Source organism: Elephas maximus, chromosome 6 (assembly GCF_024166365.1).
Source record: "Elephas maximus indicus isolate mEleMax1 chromosome 6, mEleMax1 primary haplotype, whole genome shotgun sequence".
Classification (NCBI taxonomy): Eukaryota; Metazoa; Chordata; class Mammalia; order Proboscidea; family Elephantidae; genus Elephas; species Elephas maximus.
The window spans coordinates 143307579-143327986 of NC_064824.1; the positions used below are offsets into that span (position 1 = coordinate 143307579).

A 20408-nucleotide genomic window follows, 5' to 3' on the forward strand; every position below is an offset into this window, starting at 1 on the left:
ATTTTTTAAGGAAGACCAACAACTTCATTGCAAATACCTTTCTTCAACAACATAAATGTTGACCATACGTATGGACCTCACCAGATGAGATACACAAAAATCTACTATATCTGTGGAAAGAGGTGGTGGAGAAGCTCAATATCATCAGTCAGAACAAGGCCGGGGGCCAGCATGAGGGACAGATGATCAGTTGCTCATATCCAAGTTAAAGTCGAAGCTGAAGAAAATTAGAGCAAGTCCACAAGAGCCAAAACATGACCTTGAGTATACTGCACCTGAATTTAGAAACCACATCAAGAATACGTTAAACTCATTGAACACCAGTGACCAAAGACCAGATGAGTTGTGGAATGACATCAAGGACATCATATGTGAAGAAAGCAAAAGCTCATTTAAAAGACAGGAAAGAAAGAAAATTGATATCAGAAGGGATTCTGAAACTTGCTCCTGAAAGTAGAGTCCCTAAAGCAAAAGGAAGAAATGATGAAGTAAAAGAACTGAACAGAAGATTTCAAAAGGTGGCTTGAGAAGTCAGAGTAAACTATTGTAATGAAATGTGCAGAGACCTGGAGTTAGAAAACCAAAAAAGAAAAATACACTTCGCATTTCTCAAGCTGACAGTGTTGAAGGAAAACATTCAAGCCTCAAGCTGCAATATTGAACGATTCTATGGGTGACATATCGAACGATGCATGAAGCATCAAAAGATGAGAAGAATACATAGAGTCACCGTACCAAAAAGAATTGGTCAACGTTCAGCCATTTCAGGAGGTAGCATATAATTAAGAACCGATGTTACTGAAGGAAGAAGTCCAAACTGCATTGAAGGAAATGATGAAAAACAAGGCTCCAGGAATTGACAGAATACCAATTGAGATGTTTCAGCAAATGGATGCAGCGATCAAGGCACTCACTTATCTATGTCAAGAAATTTGGAAGACAGGTTCTTGGCCAACTGACTGGAGGAGATCTATATTTATGCCCATTCCAAAGAAAGGTGTGATCCAACCAAATGCGGAAATTATTGAACAATATCATTAATATTAAACATGCAAATAAATTTTCCTGAAGATCACTGAACAGCAGTTACAGCAGCACATCCACAGGGAACTGCCAGAAGTTCAGGCTGGATTCATAAGAGGACGTGGAACCAGGGATGTCATTGCTGGTGTCAGATAGATCCTGTGTGAGAGCAGAGAATGCCAGAAGGATGTTTACCTGTGTTTTATTGACTATCCAGAGGCATTCAACTGTGTGGATCATAACAAATTATGAATAACATTGCAAAGAATGGGAATTTCAGAACACTTAATTGTGCTCATGAGGAACCTGTACGTAGACCAAGAGGCAGTCAGTTGTTAGAACAGAACGGGGGATACCGTGTGGTTTAACATTAGGAAAGGTGTGTGTCAGGGTTGTATCCTTTCACCATACTTATTAAGTCTGTACTCTGAGCAAATAATCCGCGAAGCTGGACTATATGAAGAATGTGGCATCAGGATTGAAGGAACACTCGTTAACACAAGCCTTGCTTGCTGAAAGTGAAGAGGACTTGAAGCACATACTGATGAAGATTAAAGACTACAGCCTTCAATATGGATTACACCTCGACATAAAGTAGAAATCCTCACAAGTGAACCAATAAGCAACATCATGATAAAGAGAGAAAGGGTTGAAATTGTCAAGGATTTCATTTTATTTGGATCCACAATTAACATCCATGGAAGCAGCAGTCAAGAAATCTAACAATGTGTTGCATTTCACAAATCTACTGCAAAAGACGTCTTTAGAAGTGTTGAAAAGCAAAGGTGTCACTTTGAGGACTAAGGTGCACCTGACCCAAGCCATGGTATTTTCATTTGCCTCATATGCATGTGAAAGCTGCACAGTGAATAAGGAAGACCAAAGAAGAACTGATGCCTTTGAATTATGGTATTGGTGAACAATATCGAATATATCACGGATTGCCAGAAGAATGAACAAACTTGCTTGGAAGAAATACAGCCAGAATGCTCCTTAGGAGTGAGGATGGTGAGAGTTCACCTCACGTACTTTGGACATGTTATCGGAAGGGACCAGTCCCTGGAGAAGGACATCATGCTTGGCAAAGTAGCCGGTTAGCGAAAGAGAGGAAGGCCTTCAAGGAGATGGCTTGACGCAGTGGCTGCAATGACGGACTCAAGCGTAGGAACGATCAAGAGGATGGTGCAGGGCCAGGAAGTGTTTCATTCTGTTGTACACAGGGTCACTCTGAGTCAGAAGCTACTCAACAGCACCTAACAACAACAGTTAAAAGAAACATTTTGGCTGTTGACTCCTGTACAACAACAAATGCACGTAGGATTTGGAAGAAAGGTTTGTGGTATAAATTTGAGAATAAAAAATGGGATGTTAGGGTAGCGTTGAACTAATATTCTCCAGATGAACATAGATTTCTCCACTCACACAGCCCTGTTGGGAACCTTTGAGCATGTGTTTACTTCTTTATCAGCAAAATAAACTTAGTTGGGTGAAGGTCCTTACAAATACATGAAACAAATATTTAGGTGAGTTCTTCTGTGCTACTATTTTGAATTCCAGGTGAATTATTTTACAAAAGTAGTTGAAAGAAAATTTAACAGTGTTCCATCTTGTCAGTAGGATTATGGAAGTTTTTTTCTTTACATTTTTATGTACTCCTGCATGTATCATTTTCATAATAATAAAGCAACAACCTAAAACCAACCCAAAACCCAAGGTCAGAAATAAGATAGAAGCTATGACGTTGTCGTGGTCATGGTTGTTGTAGTGAATAACTTTTTAGCCTTCCTGGCTGAAATGCACCCGGAAATGGGTCATAGGTGTCTGTGAGCCTGACTTTGAAAGGTCTCTGCAGGTTGTTGGGGCACCACGGAACTGTAGTGTGTCAGCCAAAGGGGATATAGTGACCACATTAGTTCAGCCTCTCCTTACAGGTGAGGAGACTGAATGCCGGGGGCATTAAACATGCTTTTATGAGTGGACACAGTTTATCCTAGAGTGTTTGAAATGTGTTACATTTAAGAAAAGTTCCTTTTTTGGGAATCACTTTTAAATACATACACCTGGGAAATAGTGGGGGACCAGGAGCATTACCCAGTCCAGGTTCCTGAATTCAAGTCTTTGGACTTATTTTGGGGAGTCAGTTTTACAGTTACCCCTCTCCTTTTTTATGTTGCAAGGTCCTTTTTTTTTTTTTTTTTAAATGAAAAAGTAAATGTTTGTGGTAAAATTAAAAATTTGAAAAGAAAACTTTGTACAAGGATGCCCTTTATCACCACTCTCATTCAGCAATGTGCTGGAGGTCCTAGCCAGAGCAGTTAGGCTAGACAAAGAAATAAAGGGCATCCAGATTGTTAAGGAAGAAGTAAAAGCACCTCTAATTTGCAGATGACACGATCTTATACACAGAAGACCCTAAAGAATCCTTAAGAAAACTACTGAAACTAATAGAAGAGTTCAGCAGAGAATCAGGATACAAGATAAACATACTAAAATCAGTTGGATTCCTCTACACCAACAAAGAGATTGTCAAAGAGGAAATCACCAAATCAATGCCCCCAAGAAGAAAAAATACTTAGGAATAAATCTAACTAGAGACGTAAAAGACCTATACAAAGAAACCCATAAGACACTACTGCAGGAAACCAAAAGAGACCTACATAAGTGGAAAACATACCTTGCTCATGGATAGAAAGACTTAACATTATAAAAATGTCTGTGCTACCAAAAGCCATCTATAAATACAATGCAATTCTGATCCAAATTCTAACAACATTTTTTAATGAGATGGAGAAACAAATCACCAACTTCGTATGGAAGGGAAACAGGCCCTGGATAAGTAAAGAATCACTGAAAAGGAAGAACAAAGTGGGAGGCCTCAAACTACACGATTTTAGAATGTATTATTCCGCCAGAGTAGTCAAAACAGCCTGGTACTGGTACAACAACAGATACGTAGACCAATGGAACAGAAGGAGAATCCAGACATAAAAATCCATCCATATATGAACAGCTGATATTTGACAAAGTTCCAAAGTCTGTTAAATGGGGAAAAGACAGTCTCTTTAGCAAATGGTGCTGGCATAACTGGATATCCATCTGCAAAAAAATGAAACAAGACCCATACCTCACACTATGCACAAAAACGAACTCAAAATGGATCAAATACCTAAATATAAAATCTAAAACAATAAAGATCATGGAAGAAAAAATAGGGACAAACTAGGAGCCCTAATACATGGCATAAACAGTATACAAAACATTACCAACAATGCACAAACACCAGAAGAGAAACTAGATAACTGGGAGCTCCTAAAAATCAAACACCTATGCTCATCCAAAGATTTCACCAAAAGAGTAAAAAGACTACCTACAGACTGGGAAAAAGTTTTTAGCTATGACATTTCCGATCAGCGTCTGATCTCTAAAACCTACAAAATACTGCAAAAACTCACCAACAAGAAGACAAATAACCCAATTAAAAATTGGGCAAAAGATATGAACAGACACTTTATTAAAGACAATCAGGTAGCTAACATACATGAGGAAATGCTCACCATCATTAGCCATTAGAGAAATGCAAATCAAAACTACAATGAGATACCATCTCACTCCAGAAAGGCTGGCGTTAATCCAAAAAACACAAAATAATAAACGTTAGAGAGGTTGTGGAGAGACTGGAACACTTACACACTGCTGGTGGGAATGTAAAATGGAACAACCTCTTTGGAAATCGACTTGGCACTTCCTTAAAAAGCCAGAAATAGAACTACCATACGATCCAGCAATCCCACTCCTTGGAATATATCCTAGAGAAATAAGAACTTTTACACGAATAGATATATGCACACCCATGTTCACTGCAGCACTGTTTACAAGAGCAAAAAGATGGAAGCAACCAAGGTGCCCATCAATGGATGAATGGATAAATAAATTATGGTATGTTCACACAATGGAATACTACGCATCGATAAAGAACAGTGATGAATCCGAGAAACATTTCATAACATGGAGGAATCTGGAAGGCATTATGCTGAGTGAAATTAGTCAGTTGCAAAAGGACAAATATTGTATGAGACCATTATTATAAGAACTCAGATAGTTTAAACACAGAAGAAAATATTCTTTGATGGTTATGAGGGTGGGGAGGGAGGGAGGGAGAGGGATATTCATAGTAGACAAGAACTATTTTAGGTGAAGGGAAAGACAACACACAATACAGGAGAGGTCAACACAACTGGACTAAACCAAAAGCAAAGAAGTTTCCTGAATAAACCAAACACTTCAAAGGCCAGAGTAGTAGGGCCAGGGGTATGGGGACCATGGGTTCAGGGGACATCTAGGTGAATTGGCGTAACAAAATGTATTAAGAAAGCATTCTGCATCCCACTTTGGTGAGTGGTGTCTGGGGCCTTAAACATTAGCAAGTGGCCATCTGTGATGCATCAGTTGGTCTCAACCCACCTGGACCAAAGGAGAATGAAGAACACCAAAGACACGAGGTAATTATGAGCCCAAGAGACAGAAAGGGCCACATGAGCCAGAGACAACATCATCCTGAGACCAGAAGAACTAGATGGTGCTGGGCTACAACCGATGACTGCCCTGACAGGGAACACAACAGAGAACCCCTGAGGGAGCAGGAGAGCAGTCGGATGCCGACCTCAAATTCTCATAAAGAGACCAGACTTAATGGTCTGACTGAGACTAGAAGGACCCCAGAGGTCACGGTCCCCAGACCTTCTGTTAGCCCAAGACTGGAACCATTCCCAAAGCCAACCCTTCAGACAGGGATCGGGCTGGATTAAAAGATAAAAAATGATACTGGTGAGGAGTGAGCTTCTTAAGTAGACACATGAGACTATGTGGGCAGCTCCTGTCTGGAGGGGAGATGAGAGGGCAGAGGGGGACAGGAGCTGAATGGACTTGCAGAATACGGGGTGGAGAGGAGTGCGCTGTCTCATTAGGGGGAGAGCAACTGGGGGTACATAGCAGGGTGTATATAAATTTTTGTATGAGAGACTGACTTGATTTGTAAACTTTTACTTTAAGCACGATAAAAAAAAAAAATAAAACTTTGTAAACGGTGAAAATTTCCCTTCACACCCACCCTTAACAGCCGGGAGTATGTCTTCCAGATGAATCCACAGCAGTGCACGGACAGGCGTAGAGTTCTGAAGAAATCATCATCGTACAAAACAGCGTCAAACTCCACATACTGAGCATTAGGTTGATATTTTTCCCCTACTTAGCAAATGCCGTGGGCATCTGTGTGGCCATCTCCTAATTTATTTGATCTTTCTGGTATTAATGCATATTTCAATTATTTCTAGTTTATCTCTGTTATAATGCTACGAGTAAACATTTTTGTCCACATATCTTTGTGAACTCAAGGGAATAGTTCTGCAGGAAAGATTCATAGAAGTGGAATTACCAAGTTAGAGGGTATTCATATTTTACATTTTAAGAGAATGTCCTAAAATGTTAGTAGCTTGTACTAGTGTGTAAACCCCAAGGAGGGCAGGGAGTCTGTGTCTTCCACCATTGTGTTTCCAGCTCCAAGAACACAGCCTGGAGCATAAAAATACTCAGTAATTATTGTGGACAGAATAAATGAATATATAAACCAAAACCCACTGCCGTTGAGTTGATTCTGACTCATTAGCGACCCTATAGGACAGAGTAGAACTGCCCCATGGAGCTGCCAAGGGAGCGCCTGGAGGATTTGAACTGCCGACCTCTTGGTTAGCAGCCGTGGCACTTAACCACTATACCACCAGGGTTTCCAATGAATATATAAGTATTTTCAAATTGTCTCCTTTAGTTACATTCTTACCAGTGCTATTCGTGAGTAACTGTTTCTCAGATTCTAGCCAAGACCAAATATTATCATTCTGTTTAAAAATTTTACAGCCATACTTTAAACTGTGTCTTAGTTGGATATTTATGCTATTTCTTCCAAAAGTGTGAGCGCAGTTTTGCAGGTGTAACAGAAGTAATAAGAGTTTATGAACTTCCTCCTTGAAGGTGTTGTTACAGATAGTATAATGATGTGGGTGTATGGTATGCCCGGAAAGGCTAACTTCTATTTTTTATTGTTACCATTTGAGTGCTTCTTGTGTGCTGAGCCCTTTGTGTGCACTACCTGATGAGTGTGGCTCAGCTCTACTGAAATGGTCCGTCATCTGACCTTTGGTTGGTAGCTGCAGCTGCGTGAAAGGCCTTTTGTGATTGCGCATTCAGGCCACTGTGGTCCCTGGGTGCTGTTGTGTTTCGGGGCTCTGGAGGACTGTCAGCATTGGAGCTGACCTCTGTCATGCCTTCAACCCTCTTCTAGGTACCTGTTTGCCCTGCAACTCAAGAGGGACTTGCTGGAGGGGCAGCTGACCTGCAGCGACACCACTGCAGCTCTCCTCGCATCTCATCTCCTGCAATGTCAGTATCTCCTGTGGCATGGTAATGTCACTGGCCCTGGCACACATACAAGGACCCCTGTAGTCGGGACAGCACATGTACAGTTGAGAGCAGGTCAAAGACAGAGCACTCCCACTCGCAGGTGTTTTTGATAAGCCCAAGATGAGTGTCTATAAAGTTGAGCTCCTCCCAGAAGAGGCCTCCACTAGGTGAGGAAGCAGAGACCAACATCTGTAGCCACATCTGCCTGTTTGGGGTCTCTGGCGTGTGCATTTCCCCCGCGGTCCATCTGCAGTCTCTGACCAGACTCAGAGCGAGACTCCACACACCTTGCAGGCCTCCCTAGGGAGAGCCGTGTCCTCTCTAACTAGCTCAGCATCAGACCTGGAAGGAAGGAGAAAGCTGCCCTCAGTGTCCCCACAGGGTGAGGGATGGCTCAGAAGTGTGTGAGGACTTCTTTCCCAATAAGCTGATGGGAATGTAAGCCGAGGAGGTTCCAAGGCTTCCCCAGCCCCATGAAGTAACTGCTGTGGGAATCGGCAGCGAGAAGGAGATGCCCTGGCTCCGGGCTAGAGGCTGGGGCACATGTCCAGAGCCGGTGGTTCTGGATCTGAGCACAGGAAGCATAGTGTAGACAGAAAGCTTCAGTGGCTTTAGGAATTGTCTCCCTGACACGCCATCCCAGGCCGTGTCCTGCTGTGTGGGGCTTGCTGAATGCCACTCATGTAGATTTTTCTCACTTGGCCTTAGGGTTCCCAGGTAGGCAGGTGGCTCTGTGGAGCATTCTCCAGAGCTGCTACGGGTGCTGCTCCATGGTGGGGGTCCGGTGGGTCAGTGTGCTTTAGTTGGACTCTACGGTAGCTTTTCCAGCTATAACCTTCCCCTTAGCACAGCTGCTCGGACTAAAGGAGACAGGACAGCTAAGAGCGGGCCGGGTTTGCAGCAGCCCTTCTGCTGTAGAGGGTGTCACTGAGTAGGGGGAGAAACAGACTGGGAATGGGGTGTAGGTGGGGAGCAGCTGGCCAGCCTGTACAGACCATGAGGGTGCCACGGGTACCCCATGTGCAGGGAGCACCCTGAAGTTCACTCACAGACAGCTCTGTGGGGCTTATGTGCTTCCCATTTCTTTGTGGATGTGAGGTTGTTCCAAGGCAAAAAAAAAAAAAAGCTTAAATATGTTTTAAAAAAATTTTTAAAGAAAGCCTTAAAATTTTTGAGCTTTACTACAGTTTTTAAAACATCTGCAGCCTTGTTGTTAGGTGCCGTGGAGTTGGTTCCAACCCATAGTGACCCTATGCACAACCGAATGAAACACTGCCTGGTCCTGCACCGCCTGTACAATCGTTATGCTTGAGCCCATGGTTGCAGCTACTGTGTCAACCCCTCTCATTGAGGAAATTAGAGATGTTGTTTCTAAAGAAATTTGAGAGGCCCTGAAGGAAAAAAAATTATTTAAAACACATTATCCTGAGACAAGTGGGTGATCCTAGCCGTGGTCCTGAGACAGCTCGTGTGCAAAGTGCGTTTTAAATAGTAAGTCCGCACTCACGTTAGAATCCGTGTTGTCTGCCTCCTGGAGTCCCTCCCAGGCTGCCCTTCAGAATCAGAAAAACCCTCAATACCTGCCTTCTGTCACCCTTAATTGCCTTTTTAACTTCAGGAAAAGTATGTAAAAATAAAATACAAAATCTTGAATTTTTAGGGATATATAATTTTACTATACACCTAGGATAATTTTTTTTACTTTTGCTTGTCATTTGCATGTACAAATGCTTGTATTTACTTTACTGGAGAATTAGAATTACTAATTTTATTATCCATCTCAGCGGAAATAGGAGACTATGACGAAACTCTGGACCGAGAGCACCTCGAAGTCAACGAGTACCTACCTGACCAGGCGCGCTCCCTGGAGAAGGTGCTAGAGTTCCATCAGAAGCACACGTGAGTCTGTTGAGTCAGCGGTGGGCGCACTGTCACTACCATCATGACTGAACAGCACATTCAACCAAAGGGATGGGGTGGCTGGAGGGCTGGTGCTGGGCTTCTGCAGGGGTGGCCAAAGTAACACCCCTGCTCCCTGGTCTCGGGACATGAGTTGCCCAGTTGCCGCCACGCCACTTTAGAAAAGGCTAGAAAAGACACCAGGGACCTGGGGGTGTGATCCCCGGGAGCAGAATCACATTGGCCATTGGCAGTGATTCTTTACATATCCAAGAGCCGTTTTGTTACTAAATAAAGTGTGTAAGAAGATTTTTGTAACTCAAGTAGTATTGTACAAGTAACTACATAAAAGTAATAAGAGTAGCTCTGGAGTGGGATGGAAGAAACACTTTTGCTGAAGTTAACAGCATCTGTCTACATCAAGAGAGCTGCTGTTCCTGCTGGCAGCCGTGTTCTCTGACTTGCTTTGTGTCCATGTCCAAAACCTGGTGGTCCTCTGTCCTCTGAATTGCAGTGAAGGAGACTCAGAGGGGGGCTGGAGAAGGAGGGGAGCTGGAAGAGAAGGGACGCTGGAGGATGAGGAGGAGGGATGGAGAGGGGGCTGGAGGAAGAGGAGGAGGAGAAGGGATGGAGAAGGCACCGGAGGAGGAGCGATAGAGGAGGAGGACTGGAGGGACTAAGGCAGACAGAAAAGAAGCAGGGAGGACTATGTGGGGGGCAGAGGTGACAGCCTGTGGCACGGGCACTTGCGATGTCCTCATCACTACAGGACAGAGGCTCCTCTGGTGACTCTGCCTGCCCTTACTTGGTGGCTTGTTAAGAGGCAAGCTTATTGTGCAAGGTAACGTCCTGAAGGTGAGGCTCTCCTGAAGCTCACTGACAGTCGTCCCCCCACACCCTCAACTCAGCAGATGGATCACTGTTTGTGGTCTGTTGTATGTGTGGTAGATAAGTGAACTTAGGGACACCGAAGTCCTGACCGTCTAAAAACACGAAGCCTTTCTCTGTTGGTGGTTTACTCTGTATCCACGATGACATCTGTGATACCTTTGGCTGTCTTAGGGGTCAGGTTCTCTCTGTGATGGGGTCATTCTGCTTTCATTGCAGGGGCCAGACGCCTGCTGAGTCAGATTTCCAGGTGCTGGAAATTGCTCGGAAGTTGGAAATGTATGGTATCAGGTTTCACGTGGCTTCTGACAGGGAGGGCACCAAGATTAACCTGGCTGTTTCCCACATGGGTGTCCTCGTGTTCCAGGTAGGCTGGGGATGGCAAGGATGGTCAGCTGGGCTCGTTGCCGTACCTAGGTGGGGAGAGGGTAGGGTGTTGTCTTCTGTGACTCGGTGTTTATAGACACGTAAGTTGGTAAATTTTTATTCTCATGAATAAGGTCTTGGACTTGGAAACGGAATTTACGTGTCTCTGGTCGATGTCTCACCCGGTAGAGAAGTTGTTTCTTGTCCCCCCTCTGGCCTGTGTGACTGTCCTCGCTGTCACAGAGCCCACATCCCCAGGGCTCTCACCCTGCTGCCATAGAGATACGTGCACATGGCATAGATTCATCTGGCGCTCACAGAGTTGCACGGCCGTCACAAAGGTCTCGTTCCAGAACATGTTCATCACCCTCTCCCAAACCCTGTACCTGTCAGCAGTCGCTCCCCACCTCCCCTCCTTCCCAAACCCTGTACCTGTCAGCAGTCGCTCCCCACCTCCCCTCCTTCCCAAACCCTGTACCTGTTAGCAGTCGCTCCCCACCTCCCCTCCTTCCCAAACCCTGTACCTGTCAGCAGTCGCTCCCCACCTCCCCTCCTTCCCAAACCCTGTACCTGTCAGCAGTCGCTCCCCATCTTCCCTCCCCCCAGCCACTGGTAACCACTAATCTTTCAGTCTCTGTGGATTTGCTTGTAAGTGCAATCATACAATATGTGGCCTTTTCTGTCTGGATCCTTTCACTCAGATAATATTTTCAAGGTTCCTCTGTGTTGTAGCATGTATCAGTGATTCATTACTTTTTATGACCAAAGAGGTTTTTGTTTTTTTTTTTTTTTAATATCTTTGAAGGGAAATCATTACTTATATTGCTCTCCTCCATCTCAAGTTTGCAGAAAAGGTTAAATGGTGATAATTAAGAGTAAATGTTAGATGCATGTTTCAGTTATTTAAAACATTTTTATTTTGAACAATTTCAAACTTAAAGAAAAAGTTACAAGAATAGTACAGAGGACTCCTGCTTACCCTTCACCCTGAGACCCCCGGTCAATGTCATCAGTCTCCCCAGTGATGCTGTTTACAGCAGACAGGTCTGGTTCAGAGTCAAGTGTTGCCCACAGTCATCATGTCTTTCTAACCTCTTTCCATCTGGAATGGCTCTTCATTCTTTCCTGGATTTTCATGACTGTGACATTTTGGACGGTTACAGGCTGGAAGTTTTGTAGAATGTCCCTCAGTGTGGGTTGGTCCAGTCCTTCCTCATGAGTACCTCCTCAGTTAAGCTTCTCTGGTAGGTAAGTCACAAAGCCATGCTGTGTCCTGGTGGCTTCAGTCAGGTGCCAGACAAGGTTGTCCTGTCCTGTGACTGCTGGTGGTCATTTTGATTGCTCTGTCAGCATGGTGTTTGCCAGTTTTCTCTACCACCATGTTACTTTTTGTCCCTTGTCATTAATAACTACTTGTGGAGAGACACTTTGAGACCACGTCAGTATCCTGGTGCTCACCCCACTCACCCCTGAGTAGGAACCCTCTGACAGCTGCCCAGTGACCGTTTGCTCCTGCAAGGAAGAGATTTCTCCCCTTTATTTGTTTATATCATTCTGGACACATGGATTTGTATTGTAATTGTATTCTAATTAGAATTATAATAACTTAAGTTAAAATCTAATACTTTTATTTATTTTTGTCTTTCTGCTCTTTTTTTTTAGTGTACTTTAAGTGGAAGTTTATGAATCAAGTCTCTCATACAAAAATTTATATTTACCTTGCTATGTACTCCTAGTTGCTGTCCCCCTAAAGAGACAGCACACTCCTCTCCACCGTTTATTTCCATGTCCATTCAGCCAGCTTCTGTCCCCCTCTGCCTTCTTAACTTCCCTCCAGACAGGAGCTGCCCACACAGTCTCATGTGTCTACTTGAGCTAAGAAGCTCACTCCTTACCAGTATCATTTTCTACCTTATAATCCAGTCCAATCCCTGTATGAAGAGTTGGCTTTGGGAATGGTTCCAGTCTTGGGCTAACAGAAGGTCTCTGGGGTCCTTCTAGTCTCAGTCAGACCATTAAGCCTGGTCTTTTTATGAGAATTTGAGGTCGGCATCCCACTGCTTTCCTGCTCCCTCAGGGACTCTCTGTTGTGTTCCCTGTCAGGGCAGTCATTGGTTGTGGCCGGGCACCATCTAGTTCTTCTGGTCTCAAGCTGATGTAGCCTCTGATTTATGTGGCCTTTTCTGTCTCTTGGGCTCATAATTACCTTGAGTCTTTGGTGTTCTTCATTCTCCTTTGGTCCAGGTGGGTTGAGACCAATTGATGCATCTTAGAAGCCACTCTCCAAAGTGAGATACAGAATGTTATCTTAATAGATTTTATTATGCCAGTTGACCTAGATGTACCCTGAAACCATGGTCCCTGAATCCCCACCCCTACTACTCTGGCCTTCGAAGTATTTGGTTTATTCAGGAAACTTCTTGCTTTTGGTTTAGTCCAGTTGTGCTGGCCTTTCCTATATTGTGTCTTGTCTTTCCCTTCACCTAAAACAGTTCTTGTCTACTGTCTAATTAGTTAGTACCCCTCTCCCTCCTTCCCTCCTGACCCTCACAAAGATCAAAGAATATTTTCTTCTGTGTTTAAGCTATAAAATCTGATACTTTTAATCCATCACATCATTATTTATTTTAATCTTGACGTTGTCCCAGATTTGGCCAATGGGAGTCCCTTCAAGCCAGCTCCCGTGTCATTTTGGCATGTCCTCACAGTCTGTGAGCACTGCTTTACTTTCTTTCACAGCAAGATACTCCAGGCTCGTCTTGTACTCTGCCTGCTCTGCCCTGGAATTAGCCATTTTCCCAGAGAGCCCTGGTTCTTCAAGTGGGGAGTGGTTATTTGGAAACCAGCATCTATATGCTACGCATGCCCATTGCTTTTTGTGTGTCACTGCTCCCAGGTCCTCTTGATGGACAAAGCTGTACACGTGCGAGCACACACGCACATTTATCTCTGTATCTGTCTGTACATACTGAAGCTGTGAGTGCACACCATGAGCTCAGTTCTAGTCTAATACCACAGGGCTCATTCCAGCTTTCCTTGTCTCCTCAGTGAGAAACCCAGATCCCACCCACAGCCCTGCCTGGCCACCCTCCTACCTGCCTCAGACCACCCTCCTACCCCGCTCAGACCACCCTCCTACCCCCCTCAGACCACCCTCCTACCCGCCTCAGACCACCCTCCTACCCCCCTCAGACCACCCTCCTACCCCCCTCAGACCACCCTCCTACCCGCCTCAGTCCACCCTCCTACCCGCCTCAGACCACCCTCCTACCCCCCTCAGACCACCCTCCTACCCCCCTCAGTCCACCCTCCTACCCGCCTCAGTCCACCCTCCTACCCGCCTCAGTCCACCCTCCTACCCGCCTCAGTCCACCCTCCTATCCGCCTCAGTCCACCCTCCTACCCGCCTCAGACCACCCTACCCGCCTCAGTCCACCCTCCTACCCGCCTCAGACCACCCTTCTACCGCCTCAGACCACCCTCATATCCCCTTCAGACCACCCTCCTACCCCCTCAGACCACCCTCATATCCCCCTCAGACCACCCTCCTAACCCCTTCAGACCACCCTCCTACCCCCTTCAGACCACCCTCCTACCCCCCTCAGTCCACCCTCCTACTCGCCTCAGACCACCCTTCTTGCAGGTGTAGGCCCCAAATAGCTTGTTGATATTGACACTGATAAAAATAATCTGTAAGGAAGCCTTATCAAAGAAATCAAATTATCTTCTAAAACAGATAAATTAGCATGTTTAGTCTTTATGTTTATATAATTATAAAACATCAAGTGGGTGACTGAGTTTTCTGTCAAAGGACTTAATTTAAGTGTACCCTATCCCATGAGAAACGTTGAGTGTGTGCTTAGATTACAAATGTGTTATGAAGTGCATGTCTCTTAACTTTCAGGGCACCACCAAAATTAATACTTTCAATTGGTCCAAGGTCCGTAAACTAAGCTTCAAGAGAAAAAGGTTTCTTATTAAACTCCACCCAGAGGTCCACGTAAGTATTACTTTGAGCACTTTCTAAATCGTAAGGGAATTTATTCTGTTAGAATATTGGATGTTTGAATCACCTCATAAATCATTTCAACATGAAACAAACAAGAATTTTAAGGACAGGATTTAGAATTTAGGTCTGGAAGGTTCTAGGGATACCCTTCTAGGTGCATCAAAACCATGTAGAGGCTTGTTCCAGTACCCCCTAGTTTGGACTCAGTGAGTCTGGGAGAGGTGGTGTGAGAAGTTGCGTGTCTCACAAGTCCCCAGGTGGGCCGAGAGGCAGCAAAACTCGAGTGAGAGTGTTTCAGTGTGAGCCAGTGCCTTGTAGCAAGTCAGTTAGAACTTCCTTTCAGCTAAACTGGGGAGGGGCCCCAATATTCTCATGTGTCATTCACTAAGAGATTGACCTTTTAATAGCTCTAATTGAAGAGGCTTTAATTGTCAGGAAATAAATACTCCTTTCTTCTGAGAAAGGAGCCCTGATGGCACAGTGGTTAAGCACTCAGCGACTAAACAAAAAGTCAAACCTGCCAGCTGTTCTGTGGGAGAAAGAGGTGGCATTCTGCTTCCATAAAGGTTACAGCCTTGGAGACTCCATGGGGCAGTTCTGCTCTGTCCTGTAGGGTATCTGTGCGTCGGAATCCACTCTAAGGCAGTGGGTTTTCTACTGAGATTGCTAGTCCATGCGTGGCACAAATGCTTACACGTTCAACTACTAGCCAAGAGGTTGGCAGTTCGAACTCACCCAGAGACACCTCGGAAGACAGGCCTCGCGATCTGCTGCCGAAAGGCCACAGCCTTGAGAACCCTGCGGGGCAGTTCTGCTGTGCACACGAGCTGCCCTGAGTCAGAACTGACTCAACAGCACCTTACAACAACAAGATAGTAATTCTATGTGAATTTACTGAAGCGAGGAGAAATGGAAAAAGTAAATGTTTGGATAGTCTGATAGTTGGGAAGAATCCAACAGATATTTATTTATGCCTATTCCCAAGAAAGGTGATCTCACTGAATGCAGAAATTATCAAATAATATCATTAATACCACACAAAAGTAAAATTTTGCGGAAAATCATTCAAAAGCGGCTGCAGCAGTGTATCGACAGGGAACTGCCAGAAATTCAGGCCGGTTTCAGAAGAGGACGTGGAACCAGGGATATCATTGCTGATGTCAGATGGATCCTGGCTGAAAGCAGAGAATACGAGAAGGATGTTTACCTGTGTTTTATTGACTATGCAAAGGCATTCGACTGTGTGGATCATAACAAACTGTGGACAATATTGCAAAGAATGGGAATTCCAGAACACTTAATTGTGCTCACGAGGAACCTGTACATGGAACAAGATGCAGTTGTTCAGACAAAACAAGAGGATACTGCATGGTTTAAAGTCAGGAAGGGTGTGTGACAGGGTTTTATCCTTTCACCAAACCTATTCAATCTGTGTGCTGAGCAAATAATTCAAGAAGCTGGACTATATGAAGAAGAAGGGGGCATCAGGATTGGAGGAAGACTCATTAACAATCTGCATTATGCAGGTGGCACAACCTTGCTTGCTGAAAGGGAAGAGGAGTTGAAGCACTTACTAATGAAGATCAAAGACCACAGCCTTCAGTATGGATTACACCTCAACATAAAGAAAACAAAAATCCTCACAACTGGACCAATGAGCAACATCATGATAAACGGACAAAAGATTGAGGTTGTCAAGGATTTCATTTTACTTGGATCCGTAATCAACACCCGTGGAAGCAGCAGTCAAGAAATCAAGAGACACATTGCTTTGGTCAAATTGGCTGCAAAGGATCTCTTTAAAGTGTTGAAAAGTAAAGATGTCACCCTGGGGACTAAGGTGCGCCTGACCCAAGCCATGATGTTTTCATTCGTCTCCTGTGCATGTGGAAACTGGATAGTGAGTAAGGAAAACCAAAGAAGAATTGATGCCTTTGAATTTTGATGCTGGTGAAGAACATTGACTATACCATGGATTGCCAAAAGAACAAACAAATCTGTCTTGGAAGAAGTACAACCAGAATGCTTTTTAGAAGCAAGGACGCTTCTCATGTACTTTGGACGTGCTAGGTAAAGTAGAGGGTCATCGAAAAAGAGGAAGACCCTTAATGAGATGGATTGACACAGTGGCTGCAACAGTGGGCTGAAGCATAGGAACAATTGTGAGGATGGTGCAGGACCGGGCAGTGTTTCATTCTGTTGTGCACAGGGTCGCTATGAGTTGGAACAGAGTTGACAGCACCTAACAACACAACAACAACTTTTAGTTTTAGAATTGTGTTGTCTGAACTGTTTTCTAAATTTCCTTTCTCTTGTCCAATACTTCATTCTTGAATTAGTTGCTTAAACATTTGTGTTTTGTTTCCAGGGACCTTACCAGGATACATTAGAATTTTTGCTGGGTAGTAGAGATGAATGTAAGAATTTCTGGAAGATTTGTGTGGAGTACCACACCTTTTTTAGACTTTTTGATCAACCTAAGCCAAAAGCCAAAGCCGTCTTCTTCAGCCGAGGCTCCTCCTTCAGATACAGGTAGGGGGTGGCTCCAGATGTGTACTGAGCCTCTCACTAGTGTGTGAAGTGGAAGAAAGGGCACCTTAGTTTAAGAAAAGAGTGTTGTCAGGTGTTTCAGAGAACTTCATATGTAATGCAGCTACTGTCAAACAGTAAGTGGAGGAACATATCAGATAAAGTAATGAAAAAATAGGCTTCCTTCCTTGCTTACACTCACCAAGTTGGTTATGCTTATTCAAAGTATATGTATATATATGTCTGATGGCGGTGGGCTATATAGGTGAATGTATGTATGTTTATGAGAGAGATGGGCAAGCCTCACTTTTCCTTTTCTTAAACTGTGAAAGATGATTGCCGGGGGTTACTGTTACAGCTTTTTAAAAAACTGAACCTTTTTCACAGTGGCAGAACTCAAAAACAGCTAGTAGATTATGTTAAAGACAGTGGGATGAAGAAAATTCCTTATGAAAGGTAAGATCTGTGCTCTTTTTGATGTGAAGTGTATGTTTTTAAAATGAATGTTTTCAATATTTTTAACCTTTAGTTGAATAAACATCATTTCAGATATTCAAGTAAGTGTTTTGACATTTGAGTTTATTTTTTTTAAAGGTAATGGATTTATACTATCTTTTCAGATATTACCTTTTAGTTCCTAGAAAGTCTGTATAGTTTAGTTTACAATGTGGTAAACTTTTCATTTGGGAAGTATGCTGTTTCATGGCAGGCCAAAGTTTTCCTTCAACGTCGTTAAGTAATTTTACCTCTCCTGGGTCCTGTATTTTTTTATCTGAATTTTTTTTTTTTCCATTTTTAGTTAGACACCTTATGACATTGTATCAGAGTAATTGGTGACTTCTGTCTTTCCACATTTGTACGTGGGTTTTCCTTAACGGACGAAGTGAATCGGTTTTTTAATCTGACTGTCAGGAGGAGGACTTAGCAGCTCACGGCTTGTCCTCTATTTTGCAGAAGGCACAGCAAGACACGGATGTCTCTCCGAGCCCTGACTGCAGACGTGCCCAAGCAGGTCAGTCCTTTTCTGGTCAGAAACATCGACAGTGCAACATTGTAGCATCTTCTAATAGGATCAGTAACAATGGATCGTTAATTATTATCTCTTTAGTTTTTCCCTGGACTGTCTTTATCAGTGTTGAATTTTCTTCTTTAACATCTTTTCCATTTGTTGATAGGTGGCATAGAATTTTTCTTTTAACTTTTAATCATCTATACTTTTTTGGAAAACAGCTTGACAATGTTTCACAAATCAAAAAAACCCAAACCTGTTGCCACTGAGTCAATTCTGACTCATAGTGACCCTATAGGACAGAGTAGAACTGCTCCATAAGGCTTCCAAGGCTTTACGGAAGCAGACTGCCACGTCTTTCTCCTGCAGAGCAGCTGGTGGTTTCAAACCACCGATCTTTTGGTTAGCAGCAGAACCACCGCACCACCTGGGCTGCTTAGTCACAAGAGCCTTAAAATTAGTCATATCTTTTAATGCAGCAACTGTATTTCTGGGACTCTGTTTTCAGAAAAGAGTCCTAAATAAAGAGAAACTTTACGCCTTCAGATGTGTGTCACAGTGTTGTTTGTGGTACTAAAAATGCTAAATAGCCACCATCTGAGTGGGTGGCTCAAGAGCTGCATCGGAGTCTGTTTATTTGATGGACTGGCATCGAGCCTTAAAATCTTGTGTTGGAAGAATATTCAGTGACCCAGGAAAATGTTCCAAATATAGTATTAAGTGAAACAAGCAAGTCACGGAGTAGCCTTGTGTAACATGGTCCTCGTTTTGATTTAGAAAACAAGTAGATGTATTTAGAAAGAAGTTGGAGGAACAAACTCCAAAGTGCTATGTATCACACACCGCTTTTTGTTATCAGAAAAACAGCTGAGTGAATGCAACTTTTACAAAAGCTGAGACAATGTTAATTGCCAGACATAGGAAAGAGATTCACTTAGCCAATCTGTATTCACTTTGTGGAATTGTTAGTAACTGTAAAAAGCACTGCTTATAAAGTATGTGTGGTAACTGGGAAAATTATTGGTATTGTGTTAAGGGGAGAAAAACAGGCACAAATTTATGTGTGTTTGGGATGATTACAGCTATATTAAAACAGTGACACACACACAGTTCACAGAAAAACATCTGGCAGGAACGTACCAGAGTGGCAGCTGCTCAGCGTCACTGGGATAGAGTGCAGGTGACTTGGTATTTCACGCCTGCTCCATTATAACCCCTTCCTGTTTTCTTGTTTGCTTAGTAACGTCCACATGCAAGCATGTTTTTACTAGAATCATGCTATTTTCGTGTAATCTTACATCATAACTGTTTCCTCATGCTGCATAGTTTCACGATTACAACTTCTTATTCGCGCAGTGTTACGTACTGTTGGCGTCTTGTCATGTGTGCTGTCACGTACTGTTGGAGTCTTGTCGTGTGTGCCGTCATGTACTGTTGGCGTCTTGTGTGTGCTGTCATGTACTGTTCGCGTCTTGTGTGTGCTGTCACGTACTATCGGCGTCTTGTCACGTGTGCTGTCACGTACTGTTGGTGTCTTGTGTGTGCTGTCACGTACTGTTGGCATCTTGTGTGTGCTGTCACATATTGTTGGCGTCTTGTCACATGTGCTGTCACGTACTGTTGGCGTCTTGTCATGTGTGCTGTCACGTACTGTTGGTGTTTTGTCATGTGTGCTGTCAAAGAATTCCCAGAAGCTGCACTCGTACCTCACATGTTAAAGTTTATGTGTCCTAAATTTTTTTGTTAATTGAGATTTGTAAATCAAAACATTCTTTTAAGTCTTCTAGGTATGTTTTCTACTTTGGAATTTCTCGTTAAACTAATTAAAACTGAAATTAAGTGTATTTTTTATTGTTCCTTTCCAAAGTTCAAGTTTGATGGCAAAATATGAATAATCTAAAAGTTACATTTAAGCTTTCAGTTCTCTGATACCGTAATTTTTAAAGCTGCAAAAGAATACTGAATATGGTTGAATGATTAAGAAAGGGTAATATGATAAACCCTTGAAAATAGATTAACCTTACAGACTTTGACAGTAAGATTTTGCTTCTAGAAGGTTAGCTGCTGTGCGTTTGCTGTAGGGCATACTGCCCCCTTACAGAACGTTACTCAGTGCTGTCTGGTTACATGTGGACCAACCACCCTCTTGTGGTGTTACCTGTGTGCGTGCACGGGCCTTTCTGGACACGTGACATGCAGTGACCAGAGAGGACTCAGCTGTGTGCCGTGTCG

At 43.5% G+C, this 20408-nt stretch overlaps 1 protein-coding gene across 3 annotated transcripts in view; it reads left to right on the top strand.

Annotated features, from left to right (window-relative positions):
• Nucleotides 1–20408, top strand: part of FARP2 (FERM, ARH/RhoGEF and pleckstrin domain protein 2) — a 101222-nt gene that overhangs the window by 46012 nt on the left and 34802 nt on the right. For all 3 annotated transcript variants that reach the window (XR_007518019.1, XM_049888723.1, XM_049888725.1), the window contains exons 6-12: nucleotides 7358–7455; nucleotides 9261–9375; nucleotides 10483–10630; nucleotides 14534–14629; nucleotides 17007–17170; nucleotides 17555–17623; nucleotides 18122–18179. Coding sequence is in view for 2 of the 3 variants with exons in the window: in XM_049888723.1 (XP_049744680.1) it covers nucleotides 7358–7455; nucleotides 9261–9375; nucleotides 10483–10630; nucleotides 14534–14629; nucleotides 17007–17170; nucleotides 17555–17623; nucleotides 18122–18179 (748 nt within the window). In the remaining variant the exon portion in view is untranslated. The remainder of the gene's footprint in view (nucleotides 1–7357; nucleotides 7456–9260; nucleotides 9376–10482; nucleotides 10631–14533; nucleotides 14630–17006; nucleotides 17171–17554; nucleotides 17624–18121; nucleotides 18180–20408) is intronic.